The 27,517-nt window shown below is 42.2% G+C and overlaps 1 protein-coding gene across 1 annotated transcript in view; it reads left to right on the forward strand.

Moving 5' to 3' along the window:
• Positions 1 to 5,150: 5,150 nt before the first annotated feature.
• LOC122554013 (inositol-trisphosphate 3-kinase A-like) overlaps positions 5,151 to 27,517 on the forward strand; it is a 75,909-nt gene continuing 53,542 nt past the window's right edge. The window contains exon 1 of the mRNA XM_043698498.1: positions 5,151 to 5,853. Within this exon, the coding sequence (XP_043554433.1) occupies positions 5,284 to 5,853 (570 nt within the window). The 5' untranslated portion in view covers positions 5,151 to 5,283. The remainder of the gene's footprint in view (positions 5,854 to 27,517) is intronic.

Here is a 27,517-nt window from a genome sequence, read left to right on the forward strand (position 1 = left end):
TGGGCCACCCGGACGAACCAACCCAACCAACCTGTGGCACAGCATTTCAACTCCCCCTCCCACTCCACCGAGGATATGCAGGTCATTGGACTCATCCACCGCCAAACCACAACAACCCGACGGTCGGAGGGAACAGCACAGCAGGTCAGGCAGCATCTAGGGAACAGAAGATTCGACGTTTCGGGTCTCTGCTCATTCCTGAAGAAGGGCATGTGCCCGAAACGTCGAATCTCCTGTTCCTTGGATGCTGCCTGACCTGCTGTGCTGTTCCAGCAATAAAGTTTCAGCTTTGATCTCCAGCGTCTGCAGACCTCACTTTCTCCTCCATTACAGTCAATATGGCTTTACTGCCAAATGTGTGAAGGAATCCTTCCTCCTATGGGAAGACATGTAGTCAATATCCATCCATAATTTGTAAATTTGTGTCATTCACACACCTCCCCCACATTTGTTAAACATGGCAACCAATTTACACACAGCAAGGTTGCTCAAACAGGAAAGAATCAGATTTGATGAAGTCAGTTTGAGGGATAAATATTTCAGGGCATCAGGAATTCTCCATGGCTCTACTTTGTTAGAGATTGAGACCTTTCATATCAAACTGAGAGCATTCCATGCAAGTAGCATCTCATGGAAGGTCAAAAGCATGAATGTGTCAGACCTCTCAAGGGCAAATCGATCAAGTCTATTGCACTCAATAAACAGAGGCCACTTTGCTGGCTCAGGATCATTTGCAGAATAGAAGACAGATGCATTCCTATTCAATATGGTGGGAGTGGCCAGAGACAGAGACCAGGATGTTTACATGAGTGACATGAAGGCTCTTCATGCCATGAATGACTGTTTTCACAATTGGAAAATACTAGGCAACACAGAAGAAAATGACGACATTAGTGTGTGCTACCATTATAATGAGTGGTTACAGGCACCAGAACCATAAACAGCAATTCCCATTGATATTTGATAACCATCCTAAACCATCCTAAAAACCCACAGGTTGTGTCAGAACCTGTGTCTCACTAGTTGGCCCTTCAACCATCAGCAAACATATACCTTATTGTCAATGAGAGATGCTGCATGTCACATAGGTTGAAAGATGCTGCCCCTGATGACAGCAACTATTACAGAAGGCTCAGTTTAACATCCCTTCCAAACGACAGCATCTTAAACCTTGCAGCAGTCCTCCAGCATTGCACTGATATATTGACTTAGAAACACATCCTCAATTGCCAAAATTGGGTTTTAACCTGTACCGTAGCGAAAATAACTGATCTATTGTCAAAAATAGCAGCCAGAGGATAGACTCTGAGTACTGGGCAGAAGTCCAGCAGGATGAACACAACCAAATAGAGTGACCACTAGTTAGGCAGTGGAATCCCTACCTGAGTCAGATGGGTTCAGTTTGGGCTGTGCTGTGGGGAATTCTGACCAGCAAAGACTAGAGCACCAGTTTGAATACTGGATTGAAAGGGGGTAGGCCTTTTGGCCTTCAAACCTGCTCCACTATTCAATGCGAGCATAGCTTCAACTCCACTTTCTAGCTTGCCCTGATGTCCTTTGACTGCCTTGTCAATCAAGAATTATCCACCTCTGTCTTAAACATATTCAATTACCTGCCTTCACCACTCTCTGGAGGAGATAGATCCACAGACTCACAACCCTTGAAGGGGAAAAACAAATGCTTATTTACAATTTAAATGGAAGTCCCCTTATTTTTTTTAAACTGTGTCCCTTAGTTCCAATCTCTCCCACAAGGGGAAATATCCTTTCAGTATCCATCCTGTCCAGTGCCTTAAGAATCTTATCTGTTTCAATAAGATTCTCATTCTCCAATGGATACAGAGACAACCTGTCCTACCTCTTCACAAAAGGCAAGCCCTTTATCCCAGGAATTAGTCACGTCTGCTTTCTCTGAACTGTGTCTAATGCAATTATGTCCTTTCTTCAATAAGGTCAGCAAAACTGTAAACAGGATATGGTAAACCAAGGTATTGTCTGTCCTGTCAGGTGGATGTAAAATATCAGTGTTATTCCAACCAATATTTATCCCACAACCAACACCACTAAAGCAGCTTATCAGGTTGTTAATTTATTGCTGCCAAAGGGACAGCTTCCAGTACCCAGGATCTGGGCCTGGATGTGATACTTGGATTTGATTATCTTCATTTGGATGAATACTGTCTCACAGACGTGTGTGATTTTCTGTTTACAAGGTCCCTCAAATCACTGTTCTTTGATTTGACTTTCAGCTCAATGTCATTTTGTATAATGATTATCTGCATATAAGCTCCACTGTTTTCTAAATCAAAAAGCTGATGGCATTTGGTAGCAAACTCATCAATGTTCACTTGAAGGAATGGACTTGAGACAAAGGTAATGACTTATTCCATCACATCAAATTCCTGAAATGGCCTCTTGAATTCCTCTGCTAACCTTCTCCTCAGGTGTAGGTGGAACCAATTTACTTGGTCTTTGATTTTTTTCTAGTGTTTTTGCTGAATACAGGAAGTATTAGAGCATTTTTTTTTTAAATTGGGTAGACCACAGTCCAGTTTCAACTTTAATGCATTCACAGCACTGATCATATGTGCTGAGTCTCTGTCCTTTCTCTACAGTTCTCAGTTCGGCTTGTTCAGTTTTGATGTTATGTCTGTAACAAACCTTAAAACCAGTGACCACATGACAGCTCACTGCACACTTCATTCCTGATTTTAAAAAAGGTGACAATTTCTGGCATCAGATCCAAATATCTTTGTAGGACCTTCTCTCAACATAACCACCTCACATCATTGTGGAAGAGGAGTTTACATAGACAACACTGAGTTTTTCAAGTAAGTGGTGCGAGGGGCTCTTGCTCGAATTGAGTTTACAATCATCACAACAACTTGCATCACAAGGGAAAAGTGCATAACTTTACTCACGAATGCTTGTTGGTGGATTATACAGTGATAATTGATAAAAGGGGGGAAATCAAGATCATAAGACATAGGACTGGAAGTAAGGCCACTCGGCCCATCGAGTCCACTCCGCCATTTAATCATGGGTGATGGGCATTTCAATTCCACTTACCCGCACTCTCCCCGGAGCCCTTAATTCCTTACGAAATCAAGAATTTATCAATCTCTGCCTTGAAGACACTCAACATCCCAGCCTCCACTGCACTCCGCGGCAATGAATTCCACAGTCCCACCACTCTCTGGCTGAAGAAATGTCTTCACATTTCCATTCTAAATTGGTCCCCTCTAATTCTAAGGCTGTGTTCATGAGTCCTAGTCTCCCTGCTTAACGGAAACAACTTCCCAGTATCCGCCCTTTCTAAGTCATGCGTTATCTTATAAGTTTCTGTTAGATCTCCCCTCAAACTTCTAAACTCTAATGAATACAATCCCAGGATCCTCAGCCGATCACCACATGTTCGGCCTCCCATTCCAGGGATCATCTGTGTGAATCTCGGCTGGACACGTTCCAGTCCCAGTATATCCTTCCTGAGGTGTGTGGCGCAATCTTGGACACAGTATTCTAAATGGGGCCTAACTAGAGCTTTATAAAGTCTCAAAGCACGCCGCTGCTTTTATATTCCAACCCTCGAGATAAATGACAACATTACATTTGCTTCCTTAACCTTCTCCATTTAGAGAATCCTGGACATGCACTCCCAGATCCCTTTGTACTTTGGTTTTATGAATTTTCTAACCGTTTAAAAAATTAGTCCATGCCTGTATTCTTTCTTCCAAAGTGCAAGACCTCGCATTTGTTCACGTTGAATTTCATCAACCATTTCCAGGGCCACTCTCCTAAACTGTCTAATCAAGACCATTTATGGAAAATGTAACAAAGCCTACAATTAGAGCAAGCATAGCTGATTCACTATCCGTTATGATGGAAACCACCTTCTCAGTCAGAACTGTTTTCTCAAGTACATTCCTTTTGATTTGTTATGACCATAAAAGTTACTTTAGTCTGCAGTGGTAGTCCATCTGTACCAAACTCAAACACAATGCAACAAGCCTATCAAAAGCAATCACTTTTCTCTAGCCATGCGGCTTCTGGAAGTGGGACTCCTGCAATCCTATGATTATCAACAAGCAGGTCATAAAGTCATAGGGATGTACAGCATGGAAACAGATCTTTTGGTCCAATTCATCTGTGCCAACCAGATATTCTACTTAAATGGGTCCCATTTTCTAGCATTTGACCCATGTCCCCCTAAACCTTCCTATTCATAATATCTTTTACATGTTGTAATTGTAACAGCTTCCACCACCTCCTCTGACAGTTCATTCCATTAAAACACCACCCTATGCATGAAAATGTTGCCACTTTAGGTCCCTGTTAAGTATTTCCCCTCTCACCCTAAACCTAATGCTTCCAGTTTTAGTCCCTCTAGATAGGGAGTCCCTTATCCATGCCCCTCATGATTTTATAAACCTCTGTCGTCACCGCTCAGCCTCCAACGCTCCAAGAAAAATAGCCATTGCTGTCCACGAGGGAATGTACACGGGGGCTGAGATCAACTGTCAGAGATTCTGATCAACCAGTTGATCACACTCAAAATGTTGGAAACCACAGATCCAGAAGGACAAGAAAATCAAAAGCAGCAGAACACAGCCAAGTTCCTTTCTAAGCCAAATAACACCCTGCTCTGGATGATGTTCCTTCATCAGCACTGAGTGAAAATCCTGAAGCTCCCTTCCTAACAGTGCTGCTTTGATGTTACTGTCCATAAGGAAGCTGAAGTCAAGCAATTATGCATTGTGTCCACAAGGACTGCAGTAGGACTGGAAAGTAGCTCATCACCACCTTCTCAAATATTATAAAGACTGGGCATTAAATATTAAATTAAATAGCAATGCCTACAATCTGAGCTGTGTTCTGAAAATCAATAATGAGAGTATACCAATTATTGTACTTCTTTTGGACTGGATGTAAATATGCATATACCTGTATGTATACGCACAAAAACATTTCAACAAATTGACCTTCCTCAAAACTAACAGACTTCTTTTGAAAGGGTAAGTGAGTGAGTGACTGTGTGTGAGAAACTGAATGAGTGTGTGTGTGAGAGAGAGACTGTAAGAGTGAGTAACTGAGTGTGTGTCTGTGTGTCTGGGAGTGTGAGTGTGTGTGTAACTGAATGTGACTGTAAGTGTGATTGAATGGGAGCAAGTGACCGAGTGAAAATGTGTGTGTGCGTGATTGAATGTGAGTGAGTGTGCGAGTATGCGAGTCAGTGCCTGAGTCAGCAGCTGGCTTCCCTACCCTGTTCTCAGTGCAAGATGCTAGATGCTGACATCGGAACTTCCGCATCTGTCAGCAGTTGCAGTCCTGGGATCTTGCAGCAGACAGAGAGAGAGAGAGAGAGAGAAAGAATCGGGAGGGCTGCAAATCAGGAGCTCCATGCAGAGTTGCCTGGGTCTGTGGAAGTACTGCAGGTCACCCGATGCGAAGGATCGCACCATGTTTCACCGCCAGTCGTGCTCGGTGAGCGAGCCGAGGAGCTCCCCGGGGCAGCCTGCAGACGCTTTCAGCGTGTTGGAGCTGAGCCCCGCCAGCGGCACCGCTGCAGGCCAGCAGGAGGAGAGTCCGCTCTGCAGGCTGACGGTGGACAGCCTGCCGTTCCAGCCGCAGCTTCACCTGCTCCCGAGTGTCCCGCAGCTCACCGTCACCTCGGAGGAGGGTACCACCCAGGACAGCCTGGAGCCGGACCCGAACGTCAAAGTGTGCCGCAAACTCTCCAGCTCGTCCCTCTCGTCCACCGGTTCCTCTCTCTTCGAGGAATCCGAAGACGACCTCCTCGCCGACAACGACCACCAGCACTTCAGAGGAGCTGAGGAGCAGGAGGACGCCACTCAGGTAAGTGCTGGCTTCTCCCCCCTCCTCCTCCTCCCGGGGAAGTCTAGGCAAAAGACCCTTTCCACTTCCTGTCCAGCTCCCCCTCCAATTGGCTGGCACCTGCTCACTTGAAGCAACAGGACCTCCAGTAAAATTAAACAAGAACTTGGGAGGTGGTGAGGACCAGGGGAGTGAAGGCAAGTGGACAGGTCGGATTTGTTGTCCCAGAGAATAGAACACCATCGAGCGAGTGGGAGAGATTTCAAAATCATTCAGGGTTTGGAACAGCAGTCTGGGGAGAACTCTGGTTGAAGCAGTAGTAACCAGGAGATTTGAGGTTTGACATAATTTTCAAAAACAAACTCCAGGGTGTCTTTTGTCTATATGGAAGGAGTTGTCACAATCAGGAAGGTAGCGCCTGAAAGAATGCAGGTGCAGTCATAACTTCCCAAAAGGACTTGGATAAATACTTGAAAAGGATGCATACATTCGCTGGGCTTTGGAAAGGAGCCGAACTGTGGGAATGTGTGGTAGAATGGACATCTGCACAGTTTGGTTCTTCCTATACTCTATAGTTTGATTTTGGAGATTTGAAAACAAAATAAAATATCACAGCGTCAGGCAATTGGGAGCTGAAGGTTTAGCCCATTCATGTTCCACCACAGATGCTGTCTGACTTGCTGAATATTTTCAGACGTTTCAGATTTTGTTCAGTAGCACCACAGCAATCAGCGACCTTGAGTTTATTATCCACACACATACTGTGAGAAGCACTTTTGCCTTGTCAGGTGCAGAGTGAACTAAATTAAGAGAATTTGTTCCCAAAGCCTGGAGGAGTAGGTGTGAGTAACTTCTGTAATGTGGTTTTAGAGACAGATAAAATTTCTGATTACTGCAATTGGAGGCACACTTAAGCTCACAAGCACAGGCATACAGGCCAGTGCACACACAGGCAAACAGACACACACAAAAATGTAAGGATTCATGCAGACAACCATCCGCATTGACTCACACACTTATGTATGTATACACAAAGACAACACAAATATAAACAACACATAGACCTACATGAGAAGTTACATGTCCAGATAAACACAGAAACACGCATACTCTCAAGTACCCACACATGGATACAGAGACATATGCAAATAAACAGAGCTGTACAGGCATCCGTGAGCACACATAAACAAATACACAACTTCACATATAGCTCCACACACAAATACATGCACGTACAAACACAGACATGCACTCACAACCATTCAAGCACAGACTGTAGGAAGATGTAGAACATAATGATAATCGATACTTTAAAATGAGACACAATGAGCTGGCAGCGATGCTTTATTCTATTATGAAATGTTATAGCTGACTAATTCTTTGGAAGACATCTGGATTAAACACCTGGGGAAAATCTCACTGTTTGATTTTATTCTCTTCCTCATTGAAGGCAGTGGTTAATGCTGCACTGCAGCTCCACGCACAGCAGTCCTATCTTTTCCCAGCAGTTCTTCTGCGTGTACCTGGCTATTCCACCCTGTTGGGCAACATAGCATTCCCTCACCTTGGGGATATGGGTTTCTCTTTCTCTTCCATTATTGGGAGGAGAGGGAGAACCCTTTAGCATTGGTCATGATATGAGATTAACAGCTGGTCAGAAAGTTACTTTTTAAGAATATGAATGTGTCACGGTTCAGTTTGAGTGTTTTTTTGACATATTCTCAAATCATGTTGATATAGCTGTTGTCATCAAGTACGCTTGAGTGCAAAAGGAGAGCATTCCGTTCTAATCAAAATGGTGACAGTGCTGATGACTCTAATGGCCATCCTTATTCTTCTTACGAATCTGTTGACCTGGTTCAGAAAGCATTGAAATACTTAATGCCTCACAAAGCTTTGTACAACCTAGATTTTATTAAGCATCTTTAATACAGTAAAACGTTCCAAAGCACTCCCAAACATGATTTGACATCAAGTCAATGAGATATTTGTAGAAAATGTTCAGCAAGTGTATGAGTAAAAGTGAGCAAAAACTGAGTTGGGATAGATTTAAGGAGTCTTAAAGGAGAGAGAGAGAGACAGAGAGGTTTAGAGCTGACAGGGATAGCACCTGAAGGCATAGGTGAAGAGAGCTTAAGTGGCCAGAATTAGAGGAATGCAGATATCTGAGGGTTATGGGGTTGGATTAGATTACCAGATATATAGAAGGGTGAGGTCATGGAAGAATTTGCAAACAAGGTGGAGAGTATTAACATTGAGCCATAGCTAGACTGGGAGCCAGTGTGGATTGATGGGTGAATGGGAATTGCAGTGAGTTAGCAGTAGGCCGCAGGGCTTTAGGTGAAGAAAGAGTTGAAGTGCTTAAGAAGACATTGGAATATTGAATAAAGCCTTGGGAAGGCAAGATATGTTTGCTGATCCTGGCAGCAATTTCTTGCAAGCTGATCAAATTATCAATTTGTAGGTGGCATGGAGCTCTGTGGTTAGCACTGCTCCCTCACAGTGCCAGGAACCCAGGTTCGATTCCAGCTTTGGGTGTCTGTGTGGAGTTTGCACTTGCTCCCCATGCCTACATAGGTTTCCACCAGATGCTCTGGTTTCCTCCCACAGGTTAGGTGGATTGGCCATGCTAAATTGTCAGTAGTGTCCAAGGATGTGCAGCCTAGTTGGGTTAGTCATGGTAAATGCTGGGTTATGGGGATAGGGTGAGGGGCTGTGTGTAAGTGGGACGCTGTATGTAGGTTCAAAGGGTTGGTGCAGTCTTGATAAGCAGGATGGCCTCTTTCTGTACAGGGAATGCTATTATGCTATGGATTTTTTGTTTTTAATATCTTGCATAATATTTTTGTGAAACTGATACATTCTTTAGCATGCACTGTGTGATGTATTACCTCTCTTTAAATATAATTATGGATCAAGATCATGACTGGGATCTGATTCCCTCAGTGCTTGTCATGATGCTGACCTGGGAGATCTTCCTGGAGAGGGCCAATTAAGAGCTTGCTTCTGGATTTACGATCTAGGCCAGGATGGTAGATAGATTCCTGAGGCTGCAAGTTCAACTGGAGAGCCTGTAGTGATTCAAACCAACCTGTACATACATCTGGGGAAAGGTGGAGTTGAACCTGGAACTTTTGGCCCAGAAGTAGAGACCCTAACAGTGCGGCACATGAGTCCAATTTTGAGGGCTTGTACCCTTGGAAGTTTGGCTGCCCCATTTCAAAAAGTAGAGACTGCTGCTGCAAGAAAGGACACTGTGAAGCTGCCACCATCTTGAGACACCTTCTGAAATGCTTTGAATCTTATATAAAAAAACTGTCTCCACAATTAACCTCCTTCTCCCCAACACCACTCCCCACCATCAAACTGCGCTCCCATCGGTCAAAGCTCCTTCAGTCTGAGGGGTGAAGAGAAACATAAGGCCTCATGAGACATTCCCCACCTACCCCTGACCAGCCACAGTAACCCATCTCTTGGTATCCGTCAGGCTTGGTCCTCAGTCAGAGGCTCATCAGGCACCAGAAGACTCCAGTCATTGGCCAATCAACTCAAGTCATTGGGCAGGGAATTATTCAGATTGGCTACCCTTCTGAAAGTCAGATGAATATATTCTGCTCGTTATAATCTGCCTCTGGGACAATTGCCCAGCCAGTGGAACCTGTCAGCACACTGATCCAACATTGTTATACCTCAATTTCCTCTTGTGTTGAATAGGATCTACCCAGTTCCTTTGTGGGGCACTGGGTAGATCCTATTCAGTGCTGAAAATGTGTTGCTGGAAAAGCGCAGCAGGTCAGGCAGCATCCAAGGAACAGGAGAAACGATGTTTCGGGCATAAGCCCTTCTTCAGAAATCTATCCTATTCAGTGACAATGTAGTAAATTTAGTGAAAGCCTATTTGAATATTTCTATAGCTTGATACAATATGCTTTAAAAAAATTGGATTTGACCATAATCCTATTTGTTGAGGAGTTGTATTTGCTGTTCACTTTACTCCAGTGAATGGACTCACAGCTCAGGAGAAAGTGAGGACTGCAGATGCTGGAGATCAGAGCTGAAAATGTGTTGCTGGAAAAGCGCAGCAGGTCAAGCAGCATCCAGGGAACAGGAGAATCGACGTTTCGGGCATGAGCCCTTCTTCAGGAAGGGCTGAAGAAGGGCTCATGCCCGAAACGTCGATTCTCCTGCTGCTTGGATGCTGCCTGACCTGCTGTGCTTTTCCAGCACTCACAGCTTACTTTGACCCTGTCTGCACTTTCATTTGGGCATAAAAGAGCCCCGGAGCTAGTCTGAATGAAAGCAGGAGATTTGCCTCTGCCCTCCTGCCCAAGATTTATCCTTTGACCAATATCAGTACAAACCTATATTGGGCCATTGTTATATCTCATTGCTCTTTTGTGGAGATCTGTTGTATTAATTGGCTGTCACATTTCCCATTTAACAACAATGACTACGCTGAAGGAAAGAATCATAGAATCCTTACAGTGTGGAAGCAGGCCATTCAATCCATCGAATCAAAAGCATCAAGCCTGAGGATGATACATATAATTGTACAAAGGTGAGTGGCAGATCAGATATTTGGGCTATGAAGAATGGCAGAGAATGACAAAGATTAATCAGGAGAAAAGAGTCAGAATATGAGAGGAAGCTAGTTAGAAACAGAAAATGAATAACAAGAGTTTCTGCATGTATGTAAAAAGGAAACAGAGTCGAAAAGTGTGGTGCTCAAAACGCACAGCAGGTCAGTCAGCATCCGAGGAGCAGGAGAGTCGATGTTTCAGCCATAAGCCCTTCAGCATGGCCCAAAACGTTGACTCTCCTGCTCCCTGGATGCTGCCTGACCTGCTGTGCTTTTCCAGTGCCACACTTTTTGACTCTGACTCTCCAGTATCTGCAGTCCTCACTTTCTCCTAGTTGATGACAAAGGGAACAGGTACAAATAAGTATTCAAGAATGGTAATGGGTTGCTGTACTTCATTACAAGAGGAACTTAACATAAAAGTATGATTTTATTCATCGGTTGTACAGGGCTTTAGTGAGATTACATGTCAAACAGTGTGTGCAGTTTTGGTGTCCTTATTTAACGAAACATGTAAATTCATTGGATGTGGTTCAGAAGTGGTTTACTACATTGATACCTAGAAAGAATAGGTTGTTGTATGAGGATAGGTTGTACAAGCTGGGCTTGTTTCGATTGAACTTTAGAAGAAGGACAGATAACTTGATTGAAGTGTATAAGATCCTGAATGTGCTTAACAAGATGGACATAGAAATGGTATTTTCTCTTGTGAGTGAGTCCTAAATTAGAAAATATGATTTAAAAATTAGAGGTTGCCCTTCTAAAACATAGGGAAGCATGTTTTTTTCTCTGAGGTCTGTATGACTTGGGAATTGTTTGCCTCAGATGGTGGTGGAGTCAAGAGTATGGTGCTAGAAAAGCACAACAGGTCAGGCAGCATCTGAGGAGCAGGAGAACCGACGTTTCAGGCATAAGCCCTTCATCAGGAAGATGGAGGTGGTAGTCAGGTCATTGAATGTTTTTAAGCCAGAGGCAAATAGAATCCAAAATAAAGCAAAGAATTGCAGGTGCTGGAAATTTGAGACAAAAAGAAATTGCTGGAGAAACCTAGCAGGTCTGGTAGCATTTGTGGAGAGAAAGCAGAATTAACATTTCAAATCCAGTGATCCTTCTTCAGGAATAGAATCTTGTTGGATATGAGATTCAAAGGTTGTGAGTGGTGAATGGGAATGTGGTTTCAAAACATAATTATGATCTTATTTGTGTGTGTTTTAAAAAATTCTCAAGGTCAGGTTCGTAGGAGAGTAGTCTGACACAGAACAAACGACCAAGAGGCGAGTCTGCTAGAATATGGGCATTTTATTCCCCGCAGCGTCGCCACAACGGGTCTGGCTTATACTCACTCTACATGTTACCGGAACTGGGAGCCGTCAGTTCTCGTAGAGCGGTTGCCAACAACCCACGCTCGGCGGTTAAACGTAACCCCGGAGCAGACTCACCGAACTGGAGACTTTTCCAGCTGATATACTCTTTTCCAGATATAAACATTCATGTGAACAGCAGAGCAAGGCTAAAAAACACATTCCATTCTGGTTACATACAGATAAGAAGATTCACACGGGGAGGTGTGTAATAAGATTCACACGGGACTAAGCAACACCTCCATTCCGGTTAGATTCACACATGTATTGGGACATAATTTTTAACCGTTTCACCACATTCCACTGCTTGGAATTTTACACCACAGTGTGGTAGCAGACTTGAGGGGCAGAATGGCTTATTTCTGCTCCTAGTTTGCATGTTTGTGTATATCTGTATTCAGATGTATTCCATTTGCTGTGAACAGTCTTGGTTCATCTGAGGCACTATACAAATGCATGTTTTCTTTATTTGAAAAAAGTCCTGTGACATTGCAGTCCATATAAATTTCAGATTGCCCTCAATATAATCCATAGCCTAGGCTTTAAATCAGTAACCTAAAATTCAAGAATTCCTCCAGGGAATAAATATATTTATTCTCTGACGAACTGGATTTGGAAATTGTTGGTGTGTTACTTCCATTCCTGAAAGTGAATAACAATACATGTAAATATGCCTTTCAGCCCAGCTTCCTTTCTAGTCTATGTTGGCGTACAATACTACTTTACATTTGGACAGCTGGCAATGTCTGCAAGAAGTCAGGGCAGGAGATGCCCAGGAGTGCATCAGCATTTGGAAGAAAATTCCCTGGTTTATCAAAAGGCAAGTCCATGCTTTGCAGTGTCAGACTCAAATCTGTTGCTGTTGACTTCACTTCGGATGATTACATACGTGGATGAACGTGAGGAGCATGATTTGGCAGTGACTTGCATTTATATAGCTCCTTTAATGTCTTAAAACATCCTGAGGATATAAAAATACAAGTTATTTTACCATCAATTCTATTTGACTCTGTTCCATTTGAGAAACTACCCCACCCAAGGATTGCAGAACCTTACTTTGCGTCACCTTGATGCTTGGTTAGAATTTCCACCACATGGGTACTGAAAACGTTTGAGTCAACAGTCAAGCCATGATTAATTTCTTTTGTAAGTGGACCTGCTGCTGCAGGGCCTAAAAAGGCAAACAGAACACCCAGATTAAATATTTACATTTTTCAAGCTAGAAAAGGCTTTGTATCCTGTGCTAGAATTCTTTCTAGCATTGTTCCCAAGAACCAAGGCCTCCGTCACACCCAAAACAAACATTGTTAATTAGAAGGGCATTGCTTTGCAGCCGCAGGTGGGTCAATCTCGTTGGGTCATGTCACTGTATCCACCACTTTTGTTAAACATGAAATGCTTCAAGACTAATGTTCAATTCCAAGAGTTTTAAATGATACATAGATTGTTTTCAGTGATAAAAAGTCATTGACTTGCAGTTTTGCTTTCTCAGCACCTTTTTCATGGGATAAGTTTCAAGTAACCCCAGGCTGTTTTCCATTGCTTCAATACCTGGGGAAAAGAGCTTTCCATTTGCACTGGTGGTGTTTGCTTCACTGCATTTCTGGACAGCTTGCTCCCACCCCATATCACTTTACTGTCTGAATGAGAGGCCTTGTGGTGCAGTGGGTAATATCCCTACATCTGGGCCAGAAGCTACATGCACTTGATGATCATGAAAGAGCATGTTGTAACCACATACTGTAGATTAACTATCGATTGATTATTGCAAATCCCATGTCACAGCAGTTGGTAAGAGTGGAGAGTTCCCTGGTCAGTCAGGACCCTGTGGTAGCTGCAGCACAACGGCCTCCCCTAGTTAAAGGACTCCACGCATTCGTCTTTAGCATGAGCAAGTGTCATCCTCATTCTCAGAGAGTATCCCATGCACTATCTGAATTGTGCCTATTAATTCTTAAATCCTTCCCTTTCCCCTCCCATCATGAAATTAAATTGTCAATGTTGTTTCGCAGGGATAGATCCTAGTGTCTGAGGTAGGAATGTCTTTTTCCCTTTGCCCCAGCTTTTCTTAAGATAGGGAGTGTGATTTGTTTTGCACTGATTTGTCAAGTGCTGTTTGTTGGCATATGATATACTAACCTTGAAATGTTATCCAATGCTTACAAATGATATCTATTATTCACCACTCCCAGAAACGCATTCTTCATGGTTGAATAATGTGCTGTTTGAATTAAGGAATACCTTGACTCACACTTACCTACCACTCAAATCAATAGCTTGAGGTTTTGCAGGTATTTGCTTTCCTCTCACCTCTTAAGTTCACTCAGTAGCATCTTGTATTTTTTACTCCCTCAGCCACCTGGCCGTTTCTGATGTTGTACAGTACCATGGGCAGTGTTCTGCTATCTAACAAATCGTTTTTTGGGGGGGAAGCAATTAAATAATTTACAGGGGAATTTCTATGTACAGAATTTCTTTATTCAGTCATTGGATGTGACATCGCTGGCTGGCCAGCATTTATTGTCCGTCCCTAGTTTCCATTGAGAAGGTGGTGGTGAGCTGCCTTCTTGAACAGCTGCAGTCCATGTGCTGTGTACATGGTGATATATTTCTAAGACAGAAAGGCTCAGAGGGAGCTTGTGGTAGTGTTCCCATACATCTGCTGCCCTTGTCCTTCTAGATGGGAGTGGTCATGGGTTTGGAAGATGCTCTCTAAGGAACTTTGATAAATTTTGACAGTGCATCTTGTAGATAATACAGACCGCTACTACTGAGTGTCTTTGGCGATGGGAGTCGATGCTAGTGGGTGTGGTGCTAATCAAGTTCTGTCTTGGATTGTGTCAAGCTTCTTGAGTGTTGTAGGAACTACACCCATCCAGATAAATGGGGAGTATTTCATCACACCCCCAACTTGTGCTTAGCAGATGGTGGACAGGCTTAAGGTTTTTATGAGGAGAACTATTCTCCACAAGATTCCTAGCATCTGACCTGCTTTTGTAGCCATTGTGTTTATATGGCTAGACGAGTGAGTTTCTTTCTAGTCAATGGTAACCTCCTCAGGATGTTTAATAGTGTGGGATTCAGTGATGGTAATACCATTCAATGACAAGCGTAGTGGTTAGATTTTCTCTTGTTGGTGATGGTCATTGCATGGCATCTGTGTGGTGTGAATGTTAGTTGCCACAAGTCAGCCCATACCTGGATATGTGCCAGGTATGAGTCAAACCAGCAGAGAGCTTTCCCCTGATATCTTTTCATTCCAGTTTTTGCTGAGAGTCCTTGATGGCACATTCAGTTAAATGCAGCCTTGATGTCAAGGGCTGTCACTATAACCTCACCTCTGGAATTCAGCTCCTTTGTCCATGTTTGAACCAAGGCAATAATGAGGCCAGGAGCTGAGTGGCCCAAGTGGAGCCCAAACTGGGCATCACTGAGCAGGTTGTTGCCGAGCAGGTGCTGCTTGATAGCACTGTCGATGACACCTTCCAACACTTTATGATGATCAAGAATAGACTTCTTGGGTGGTAATTGTCTGGGTTGGATTAGCCCTGCTTTTTATGTGGAAGACATATCTGGGCAATATTCTACATTGTCAAGTAGATGCCAGTATTGTAACTGTACTGGAACAGCTTGGCTAGGGGAGCGGCAAGTTCAGTACTATTGCCGGAGTGTTGTCAGGGCTCACAACCTTGCAGTATCCAGTGTCTCCAAATGTTTCTTGGTGTCATGTGAATGAATCGAATCGGCTGAAGACTGGGATCTGTGACGCTTGGGACCTCTGGAGGAGGCGGAATGAATCATTGACTCGCCACTTCTGGCTGAAGATTGCTGCAAATGCTTCACCTCTATTTTTGCACTGTTGAGCTGGGCTCCCCCCAAATTGGGGATAGAGATATTTTTGGAGTTTTATTATTTTCATTGACTTGAGTAATTACATTTGGCTCCCAGTTTGAAGCTGGGTTCAGTCAGAGAGCTTAACCATACGTTGCAAATCAATATAATAATCTGGAAGACGTTCGTGAAATGTCATATTGTAGGAGATGAGAGGACCTCCACCATCCCAATTTACATTTATATTTCACTGACATGTCTGAAAGCAATTCATAGGAGTGTAATGTGACATAATTTTACCCTGATCCAAATAAAGAAATATGGCTGTAAGCAGTTTCAGGTTCAATCAAACAAGTATGTCTTGAGGAGCATAGTTTGTTCTTGAAAGGCCCTTGAGCTTCTTATAAATTTTATTTGTCAACTGTTAGGCCTGTAATCAAGTATGAATAGAAAAAACTCCTTGAGGGGATTCATCGAATCATAATATTGGGTTCTTGTAGCAGGTCTTCCTTCCATTCCAGTGACTCAGCAGATGGTTCGATGGAACTTGGCTTTATCACAATGACCGTATGGAGAAGAGAACTTAGAAGAAATAAGTGGGACGCTCAGAACAGTATTGATTGGAATAAAGAAAGTGCATTCATATAGTGCCTTTCACAACCTCAGAATGCCCCACAGCATTTTACAATCAGGAATGTATAGTTGCCACTGAAATGTGGGAAACACATCACACAGCAGGGAAATATTGACTATGTTGATTGACATTAGCGATGTGGACTGTGAGATAAATGCCCAGGCATGGAGAGCAGTCCAGCTCTGCTTCAAATGTCATTGGATATTTTATATAAAGCTGTGTTGGCAAGGAGGATCTCAATTTAAAGACTCGTCAGAACAGTAGTGACAGACTCTGACAGTGCAGCACTCCCCTACTGATACATTGAAATATCACACTGGATTATGTGCTCAAACTTTTGGAGTGAGTTATGAGCCGAGCTCCTCCTCACTCAGGTTCAGGATACGATGAACTGAACTACAGTAGACACCGTTTTAATAGTAATAAAACAGGGAGACAGTCTTGCATTGGAGAAAATTGTTTAGCAGTGACTATAGTTTGAGAAGTCCTCAATTTGGCATCCACCTCAGCAGTAAGAGGAATGGAGCAGTACTCACAGATATTGTTGATACTTTATGATCTATCTCTCTGCTATCTTTCTGCATGAAAATAATATAGATAATATTGCTGTGTATATCATCCAACCTTTCCATGTCTTACACTGTAGCTGTTATCCACATTATTTATAAATGCTCATTGCTGTAGATCTACATACCTTGGTGAGAGCACTTCTGTACTGTGTACAGTTTAGTCTCCTTATTCTGAAAATAATATTTTTTTTAGAAACAGGCCAGAGAATGCTCACTTCCTCAACCCTGAGGAAAGGTTGAACAGATTAGGTCTATACTCGTTGGAATTCAGAAAAATGAGATGTTGTCTTTATTGAAACATTGACTATCTCGATGGAATAGCATGGATGCCAGGAGGAAGTTTCCTGTTGTAGGGGAGACTAAAACTAGGATGACATAGTTTGAGAATAAAAGGTCTCTCTTTTAAGACAGAGATTAGAAGAATGATTTTATTTCTCAAAGATTTTATTAGAATGTCGGATCCTCTTTCACGAAAGGGTGGTGGATGCACTCTTTTATATTTATTCAAGACTCACTTAAATTTTTGATAGACAAGGGAATCGAGGGTTATGGTGTGCAAATGAAAAGTGGAGCTGAAGCCACAATCAGAACAGCCGTCATCTTGTTGAATGGTGGAGTAAGCTCAAAGGGCCAAAAGACCTACTCCTGCTACTTATGTTCCTATGGACACACTGACCTTTCCGCATACTACTTATGCTTATCCACATCCCCCGTTCAATATATTCTAACTTGTTACCAAATAATCAGTGATAATGAACTTTGCATTTCACATCAACAAACAACTACTAAACAACTTTGCATATACCTTTGCAATCATTCAAAGATTCCCTTAGTGGAGGTTGCGCAAATCAGATCATAAACTGCGATGATCCTTGCAATGTGATTATGCTAACCACAAGCACCAAACATTCAATCTGCTTCTGCTGTCTTAAATCAGCATTGGTTTGTTATGAATCATCCAGCCTCATTATCATTCTTGTTCTTCTCCAGAATTCCCCTGTAGAACTTGCTTAATAATGAATCCTCGCCAGTGGTCTTTCTGTCACATGAACGACCCAGCAGGACTGTTGTTCACCAGAAGATGGATTTGCTGCTACCATCCTCCGTTTAGGTTAGGAACTACAGGGTCTGCCTTGTCAAGTGCGGTAAAGGAAAACCATTTGGGTATTCTAATGAGAAGAGGCTCTGAAACAGGGTATAGTTTTATTGTATGATGATAATCCTATACAAGTTACGGTTAGTATGATAGACATTGTTACAAAGACCTAGAAGGTAGGTCAGTCTTCTTCAAGATGCGAGCTCTCAATCAAATGCTTGTTGTATTAAGTGGTGCTTAATGCATTCCTCAGCATTAACCTTATCAAAGTCTAAAATCATACGCTGCATCTCTCCCCCCTCCATTCTCGAGCTTTTTTTCCATTATTAATAAGGATACATTCATATACATAATTACATTTGCCACTACTACATCTCCTTTACTGACTGCAGAAACTCACCAAGTCTCCTTTGACAGCTCTTTTGAGAAGCCTCTCGCATCTAGAAGGTTAAAGGCAGTAGGTATATGTGAATGCTAACACCTGCAAATTTCACTGCAAGCTACTCACTATATCTCTGTTGCTTCAATGTCACCAGGTTAAGATCTTAGAACTCCCTCCCTTGGAATATATCTAAACCCTTAAGAGTGCAGGGTTCTAGAGGTGTATGCTAACACTGTCTCAAGGGCAATACATGCTGGCCTAGCCAACAAGTCCCACATCTCATTAACAAGTAATATTCTGTTCTAAAACATCTCATGAACCAATCTGGTGAGCTTTAGATGCACTCCCTCTAAGTAAGGGATGTCATGGTGGCTCAGTGGTTAGCACTGTTGCCTCACAGCGCCAGGGACCTGGGTTTGATTCCAGCCTCTGGCGACTGTGTGGAGTTTGCACATTCTCCCCGTGTGTGCGTGGGTTTCCTCTGGCTGCTCTGGTTTCCTCCCACATTCCAAAAATGTGCAGGTTAGGTGAATTGGTCATGCTAAATTAACCATAGTGTTCAAGGATGTGTAGGTTAGGTGCATTAGTTGTGGGAAATGTAGAGTAATAGAGTAGGGGAATTGATCTGGGTAGACTTGATGGGCCAAATGGCCTGTTTTCATGCTGTAGGGATTCTATTATTCTAAGTTTATTCATTGTTCCTTCTGCAATAAGACAGTCATTCCATATGCCTTCCTACTTTCATGCTGTGTCTGCATGGTGACCTTTGTGAGTTGAGTACAAGAACACCATGTCATCGAGCATGGAAACATACCCTTTGGTCCAACCAGTCCATGTTGACCATGTTCCCAAACTAAACGTGCTTGGCCCATATCCCTCCAAACCTTTCCTCTCCATGAACTTATCCAAATGTCTTTTAAATGTTGTAACTGTACCTACAACTGAGACTTTCTCTGCCAGTTCACTCCACACACAAACCCACTGTCTGTGTAAAAAAAGTTGCCTCTCATGTCCTTTTTAAATCTTTCTCCTCTCACCTTAAAAATTTGTCCCCTAATTTTGAACTCCCCTACCTGAGGGAAAAGACCCTTGTCACCCGCCTTATCTTCATGATTTTATAAACTTCAATAACATCAACCTCCTACGCTCCAGTGGCAAAAAAGGCTCAGAGTCCTTCTCAATGCCAACACTTCCCAGTCTGTCACATTCAAAACTTTGTTCCTATTTTTCTACCAATCTAGATAACTTTTCTCCATGTCATATGCTATCTAACATGTTCCAAGTCAGGTACGTAACCTATCTGAGTTCTTTCCTAGCCTCTTTGGGCCCTCATCTTATACATTCCCACCAACTTCCATTCACCAGAAATCTTGGTTCATTACACTTGGCCCCTTGTTTAAGACTTTGATACAGATTGTAAATTTCCGGAGGAACAAGTATTGATTCTTCCTGTTAGATGAAGTCACTGTTGTCCCAAAGAGCTGCTCCCTCATGAAAAGGAGAGAGAGAGAGAGAGAGAGAGATACAGAGACAACTGCTGGTGGTTTAACCTGAGGGTCATCACACCTCAAGTTGAGAAGGCTGGATCTTCATAGTAACCTCACCTAGTTTGGCAATTGCACCCACACCATTGTGTCACTCTGCACTCCAAACCAGCTCCAGCCAACTGAGTTAATCAAACTGAGTTACACTGATTTTTTGCAATTACCCACGACCTATAAACCTGCCAAACTAAAAATGATCTGGTTACTTCTACTCCTTATCTTCTGTCTATTATCCATTCCTAAATCCATGCTAAAATGTTAACTCTTAACTCATAAGATTTGATTCTATGTAATAAACTATTCTGATGAATTCTTATGCCTTTTGAAAATCCAAAGACTCTGCATCTATTAGTTCAGTTTTGTCACTCTACAAATTGTAATCGCAAGATTTCCAAAAGAGATGCACCAAACACAATTTTCATAACTTATTGTCAGCTGTGCTATATCATAAGACAATTTTCTATGTTCTGTGCTACTAGGCCCCTAATAATAAATTCTAGGACATTCTTTATGACATGGAGAAAATACTGTAAGTGAAATCTGAAATAAAAACAGAAAATTCTGAAAATACTGGACAGATCCAGCAGTATCTGTGGAAAGAGACAGAGTTAACATTTCAGATTGATGACCCTTCATCAGAACCCTTAGTATAACTATCTTATAATTCCTTGATTTGTTACTTCTTTCTCGAATAGCAGGATTATGTTAGCTATCTTCAACTTCCTGCAGACCATTACAGAATCCAGGGAATTCTGTAAGATTAAAGCTAATGCACTTGTTGTCTCTGTTACCCTCTTTAAAACTTTATAGTGTTGGCCATCCTGCAGTTTATTAGATTTCTCAGTTTTTCATACTCTAGAATGATTTTGTCAATAATATACTTATATTTATAATTAAATAATTATAATTGATATAATTATGTAATTATAACTATAATTTATCCTGTCACAGCCTCTCAAACAGTCATATTTACAATTGCTAATCTCTTCCTTGTAACATATAGTGGAAGCTTTCACATTTTTTTTGGCTCTAGTTAGTTTATTATCATATTGTCTTTTCTCTTTATTGATATATTGGTCACCCTTTGCCGATTTTATAATTCTTTAAAACTTCGTGTTTAGAACTTTAGGCAAGTCTTTTAACTACTACTGTCTTTAACTTCTCTTGTTAGCCAGAATTGAACTACTTTTTCCATGGGATTTTTATTCCATAAAGCAGCAGAAAATTATTACAAATTATGAGTTAACTCTTTAAATGTTCGTCATTACCTACCTATAGCCTTTTGATCTGGTCTCCCAGTATGGCTTAGCCAACCCAGTCCTCTTGCCTATATACTATGCTTTGTTCGTGTTTAAGTGCAAATTCCTTATTTAACTAAATCACTTGCAAATTCTTTATTAAATTCTTATCATGTTGTGACAACTCTCCTTCATTTGCTACAAGTTTATTGGCTAACACTGTCTGAATTCAGTCCAGTTAGAACAGGAATCGAACGCTGTTATTGGCACCAATCTAATCCAAACTGTCTGCCTAACTAACCAACTACCCAGGAAATCTGGCTTGCTGTGGCAGCAAACACCTCTACATGCATTTTGTAACCTGGAGCTATAGATAGTGACAGTAGAGACTCCAGTTTATTTCCATAACTGGCCAGGAATCTTACCACCTGCCATTAATGTGTGTTAAAAGTATTTCCAAGTTGATACTGTATCTGTTTGACTGTATTATGAATGTTTCTACTTTGGCTACCAAGTAGCTACAGTGGCACTTGAACCCACAGCCTCTGACTCAGAAGTAAGGCCACTACCTTACTTCACAAGGCATTTGATTGTGCAAAGCTATAACTAAAATAACTTGTTCCTTGATTGCTTACCTGACAACCTGATTGAGGAAATTATTGTTAATACATTTTGGAAACTTGATATCCAAGTTATTACTCCAAATCTGATTTGCCCAACTTAGATTGTACTTGAAGATTCAAGTTCAACATAATCACAATATGCCTCTAACTTATTTTGTAAGAGTGCTCAAACATGACTCCCTTCATTGTGTTCACTCTGTTGTTTATTGTGTGCACATAAATTGGTTGTACATCTGGATTTTCTGAGTCGAGGTCTTTTCTCCCTACTATCTTTATCCCATTCTTAATCAACAGGGCTACCTCTCCTGACTTTCCATTCCTTCTATTGCTTATAAATGTCAGTTATTCCACAATATTTAATTACCAACCTTTGGCACTCTCCAAACATGTCTCCATAATAATCGTTAGATTCTCCAGAGTTGGCAGTCAGCTGATGCGCCACCAGTAAATGATAGCCTTCTACATGTATGTGGTGACGACAACTTTTGTTGTTTACCACATGGGATCTGCTCTGCGTAGAATTATCTTAAACTCTTGCGCATCTTTGTAACACATGCTCTTTCACCTGGTCAATCCCTTGTGCCCACTTATAAAGTACCAGTGATTAAAACATCCATTTATGAGATTAAAATTGAGACAGACTATTTATATAAGCAATGGTGGCACATAGGTAATTTTAGTAGTCCAAAGATCCAGATTATTGCTCCAATGACAAAGGTTCAAATACAATTGCAAAAGTTGATGGAATTTAGATTCATTTAATCAAAGGAAAAAAACTAAATTTGGTATTGAAATCTAATTTTAGTAAGTAGTGACTCTGAAACTATCAAAGACCATTGTAAAGAACCATCCAGTCCACTGCTGTCCTTTAAGAATATCTTCCATCCTTATCTGATCTAGCCTAGTTGTGACTCCAAACCCAGAACAATATGGCTGACCCTTAACTGCCCTGATATGGCTTGGCTTGCCACTCAATTCAAAGGCAGTTAGGGAAGAGGAGTCACTGCTGTATTTGGCACCTACATCCTGTCAAAGTATTTTTAAAAAGTCAGAGCTGAAAAGGTTGGGTGGTGGGCGAGGTTGTTAACCGTTGCATCAAGTGTATGCAAAACTATGAATTGTGTTGCCACAATTAGATTAGATTACTTATAGTGTGGAAACAGGCCCTTCGGCCCAACAAGTCCAACCGACCAACAACCCACCCAGACCCATTCCCTTACATTTACCCCTTCACCTGACACTATGGGCAATTTAGCATGGCCAATTCACCTAACCTGCACATTTTTGGACTGTGGGAGAAAATCGGAGCATCTGGAGGAAACCCACGCAGACACTGGGAGAATGTGCAAACTCCACACAGTCATCTGAGGCGGGAATTGAACCCGGGTCTCTGGCACTGTGAGGCCGCAGTGCTAACCACTGTGCCACCGTGCCGCCCACATGCCAGGGGTTGTCAGGTCAACTAATACACACAATCTACTAAAGTTTGTTTTTTTAGTCTTACAACTAATTAGTTAAACTATAATTGGATGTCAGTGAGTTAACGTTTATGTTTACCTGTAAATTTACCCTTGCTGTCCCTTCATGTGCTGGGTTTGTGATTTGTTTCTTCTCTCTGTCACCATTTTTGTGTCTTTTGGACTTTGGTTTAAAGACTTGGGACTGTTCCCGTGGTACCCTGCCTCCTGGTGCTCTGGGAGATTTTGTTGTGGTTGTTTATTGAACCCTCTATTTGACACCAAGCTGCAAGCCCTGATTGCTAAGGCTGCTTTTATTTCCAAGCATGAAAACCATCCTTTGTCTCTCGGTTGTAACACGTTGCTGACAAAACGTCTCTGCCCTGCTCCTGGAATTATTTCCTCAGCCAAATCAAACAGACGCCCACAACCTATCATTCATGCTTTAAAATTCCATTGCAAGGAAAGTAAACAAGAACTTACGGACTCCAAAAGCCTACTATCGAGGTAATAATTTCTGCATTAGTGAAGAAAAAAGACCAACAGGAAGTTATATTTGTGTATCTCTAGAAATCTCAAAGGATTTTGCAACAATGAACTGTAGTGCAATATAGGAAAATGTGGCAATAGCCCACTCGCACATAGATAGATTCCAAAAGTATCTTTTTGAGAGACAACATGTCAGGCCAACTAACACACACAATCGACTGTGCTAGCTGTAATCTACTTAAGTTTTATTTTAGTTTTAAAAGAGAGCAGAGCTGTGATAAATATTAGTCATGACTTTATCAACAGCAGGGCAGCCCTCAGGAACCATGTGGTCCGCTCCGGTTCCTATTTCTTATGTCCTTGGATTCAGACCATTTCTTTTGTGTTGTTGAGGCATAACTAGTTGCCAGGTTAATAGTCCAGTCTTTAAATAGGTCTTTAAACTGGGATTTTGCAAGTCCATTTGGAAGGTGTGGACATGCTCTCGGTTTAACTAAAGGGTCCTACCTCTGACAATGCAGCTTTCCATCAGTACTGCACTAGACGTTTCAGCTTGGGTTAAAACTCAGGGTCTTGAATCCAGAAACATTGACCCAGGAAGGAATGAAATCTATTGGGTTACAAATAACATATGAAAACTAAACAGGTGCAGAAGAAATGAAAATGTTCAATTGTTTTGCTTTTGTGATCTCTTTTTTATATTGGGTGTTTGTAGGAGCAGGATGTTGGTCAGTACAGAACTGATCTTCGAAGTCGTCCTGAGATGTGCAGTTTTTGCCTTCACCCAGATTTAACTTTCTTATTTTTCTTCCTTTCTTTTATGTTTGTGTAAGTGAATAAATTAGCATTATCACCCCAGTGTCAGCATCTCTGAGGTTATGGGGAAGTTTACAGAGTAAAGCTCCCTTTATTTATCTGACTGAGTGATAGAGCAAACTTGAAGGGCTGTATGATCTATTTCTGTTTCTAATTCATGTTATGTGCTGTCCCCCACCAAGCATAGCAGGGTATGTACAGCATGCCTTCAATGATAAGTCCACTGTCTGACCATTATCATGTGGGACCTTGCTGTGTGCAAATTCGCCAATGCCCATTTCCCTATATTGCAACAGTGACTGCACTTCGAAAAACAGCATTGCTGAACAATACTTTTGGACTTCCTTGGATTGTGAAAGTATCTCTGTGTATGTACCAGTTCTTGTTTTATTTTCCTTCTTTAATGCAGAACAGAAACAAGTCAAATCACTGATGAGATGACAGACAATAACAAGAAGAAATTTGCATTTAAATTGTTCTTTTAATACAGCAAAACATGTCAGGGAGCTTCACAGGACTTTATTTAGACTAAGAATTGAAACCGGGCCAAAGCGGGACATCAGGACAAAACTTGGTCAAGAAGATTTTAAAAAGCACCTTAAACCTGGGGAGACATATGTGGAGAGGTCCAGAGTGACTTCCAGACCTTAAGGCTGAAACAACTTTGTCTATGCCCCATCAAACACTCCAGTGTTTTAGTCAACTATTGTTAGATGTAGGAGCAATTTACTGCAGATGCTGGAATCTGTACCTAAAACTAAAAAATGCTGGAAATCATACGGGTCAGGCAGCATCCATGGAGAGAGAGCGAGATAACACGTTGCATCTTCGTGACTCTTCATCAAAGTTGATGTGAAGAGCTGAAAATGTCCGTGTATTGATGCTTCTGAACCTATTTGGGTGGATGGATTTGGGAGAGTTGTTGAGCTCAGCTAGTTATTTGAAAAGCCTTAATGTGCTCAATTAATCCTGCACACAGTAACAGTTTAGCTATGAGGTCAATGTTCACTATGACCACCAACATAGTTTGAATGACTTTACAAGCAGAAAATTGGAGAAGTGCACAGGAGGGTAATTGGCACTTGGAGGGAGAAAAGCAATTAGTAGTTGGGTGTGGTGCTCATTAGAATTTAGAATCGAGGTTTTGTTCCCTTGTAGCTGTTTTGGATAGTTATGGTAATCCTGCGCCAATCCCTAGATGCCACGGAGTGCAGGGTTGTGACCAGATGACACAGTGTGCCAGGTTTCTACTTTGAAAATAATCTTGGCAAGGCATAATTTATTGTTGATGAGGATTCTGTAAGGTTCCATTTCACTACTAGAGCGAGAGAATTAGCAAGTACAGAGGTCTGTGGAAGTTTGGTTAGGCCGTGTTTAGAGCATTAAACACAGTTCGATCTCCCAGAGACTACTATTGTTGACAGTGCAGTCAAGCAGCACTTAGTCAGCAATAAACTGCTCATTGACACACAGCTTGGGTTTCACGAAAGCATTCAGCTCCTGACCTCATTCCAACGTTGTTCCAAACAAGACCTTCAGAGGTGAGTGGGAATGACTGATCTTGACAGCAGATGGGTTGGTTGCAGTATATATCATCTGCTACATCTACTGTAGCTACTTACCAATACTCCTTCGAGAGCATCTTTCAAACCCGCAACCTGAACCATCAAGAAGAACAAAGACAGCAGATGAAGGGAACAGCCACTTGCAAGTTCTTCTCTGAGCCACTCAACATCCTGACTTGGAACTATATTACCACTGTCACTGAGGCAAAATCCTGGAATTTCCTTGCTAACCACAGTATGGGTCTGCAGTGGGTGAACAAGGCTGCTCGCCAACCCCTTATCCCAAAAGTTTCCAAGTAACTCCAAAGCCATGGAAAACATTTGGAACAACTCATATGTTGAGATTCCATGTTGGAGTGCAGATTACTTAGATTACTTACAGTGTGAAAACAGGCCCTTCGGCCCAACAAGTCCACACCGATCCGCTGAAGCGCAACCCACCCAGAACCATTCCCCTACACCTAACACTACGGGCAATTTAGCATGGCCAATTCATCTAAGCTGCACATTTTTGGACTGCGGGAGGAAACCGGAGCACCAGGAGGAAACCTACGCAGACACGGGGAGAATGTGCAAACTCCAACACAGACAGTCGCCTGAGGCGGGATGCTGGGATGTTGTGAGAGGACTAAATGCAGGTTAAATGTGGTGATATGTAGTGGACCTGTAAGCTTCTGCCCAGAGGTGGCAGGTAGGGGAGCAGTAAGTGAAGCCCCATACACAACAAAGAGGAACCAATTCCAAGTAGTATCGGATGGCACATTCGCAGTAGGATTGTTTCGGGGCCATCTTCAGCTACCAAGCTCCAGGGGTGATGCTATAATGGAGTACTACCTTCAGAGCACTGTGTACGCAGTGTACCTCTGTACATGTATTTGGAAAGGCAAGGACTGATATCATGTCTCACAAACTTGATTGAGTTTTTTGAAGAAGTAACAAAGAGGATTGATGAGGGCAGAGCGATAGATGTGATCTATATGGACTTCAGTAAGGCGTTCGACAAGGTTCCCCATGATCTCACGGAATACAGGGAGAACTAGCCATTTGTATACAGAACTGGCTCAAAGGTAGAAGACGGAGGGTGGTGGAGAGTTGTTTTTCAGACTGGAGGCCTGTGACCAGTGAAGTGCCACAAGGATCGGTGCTGGGTCCTCTACTTTTTGTCATTTACATAAATGATTTGGATGTGAGTTTGCAGATGACACCAAAATTGGAGGTGTAGTGGACAGCGAAGAGGGTTACCTCAGATTACAACAGGATCTTGACCAGATGGGCCAATGATGGAAATGTGTTGCTGGAAAAGCGCAGCAGGTCAGGCAGCATCCAGGGAACAGGAGAATCGACGTTTCGGGCATTAGCCCTTCTTCAGATGGGCCAATGGGCTGAGAAGTGGCAGATGGAGTTTAATTCAGATAAATGCGAGGTGCTGCATTTTTGGGAAACCAAATCTTAGCAGGACTTATACACTTAATGGTAAGGTCCTAGGGAGTGTTGCTGAACA

The sequence above is a fragment of the Chiloscyllium plagiosum genome, chromosome 10 (genome assembly GCF_004010195.1).
Source record: "Chiloscyllium plagiosum isolate BGI_BamShark_2017 chromosome 10, ASM401019v2, whole genome shotgun sequence".
Taxonomy (NCBI): Eukaryota; Metazoa; Chordata; class Chondrichthyes; order Orectolobiformes; family Hemiscylliidae; genus Chiloscyllium; species Chiloscyllium plagiosum.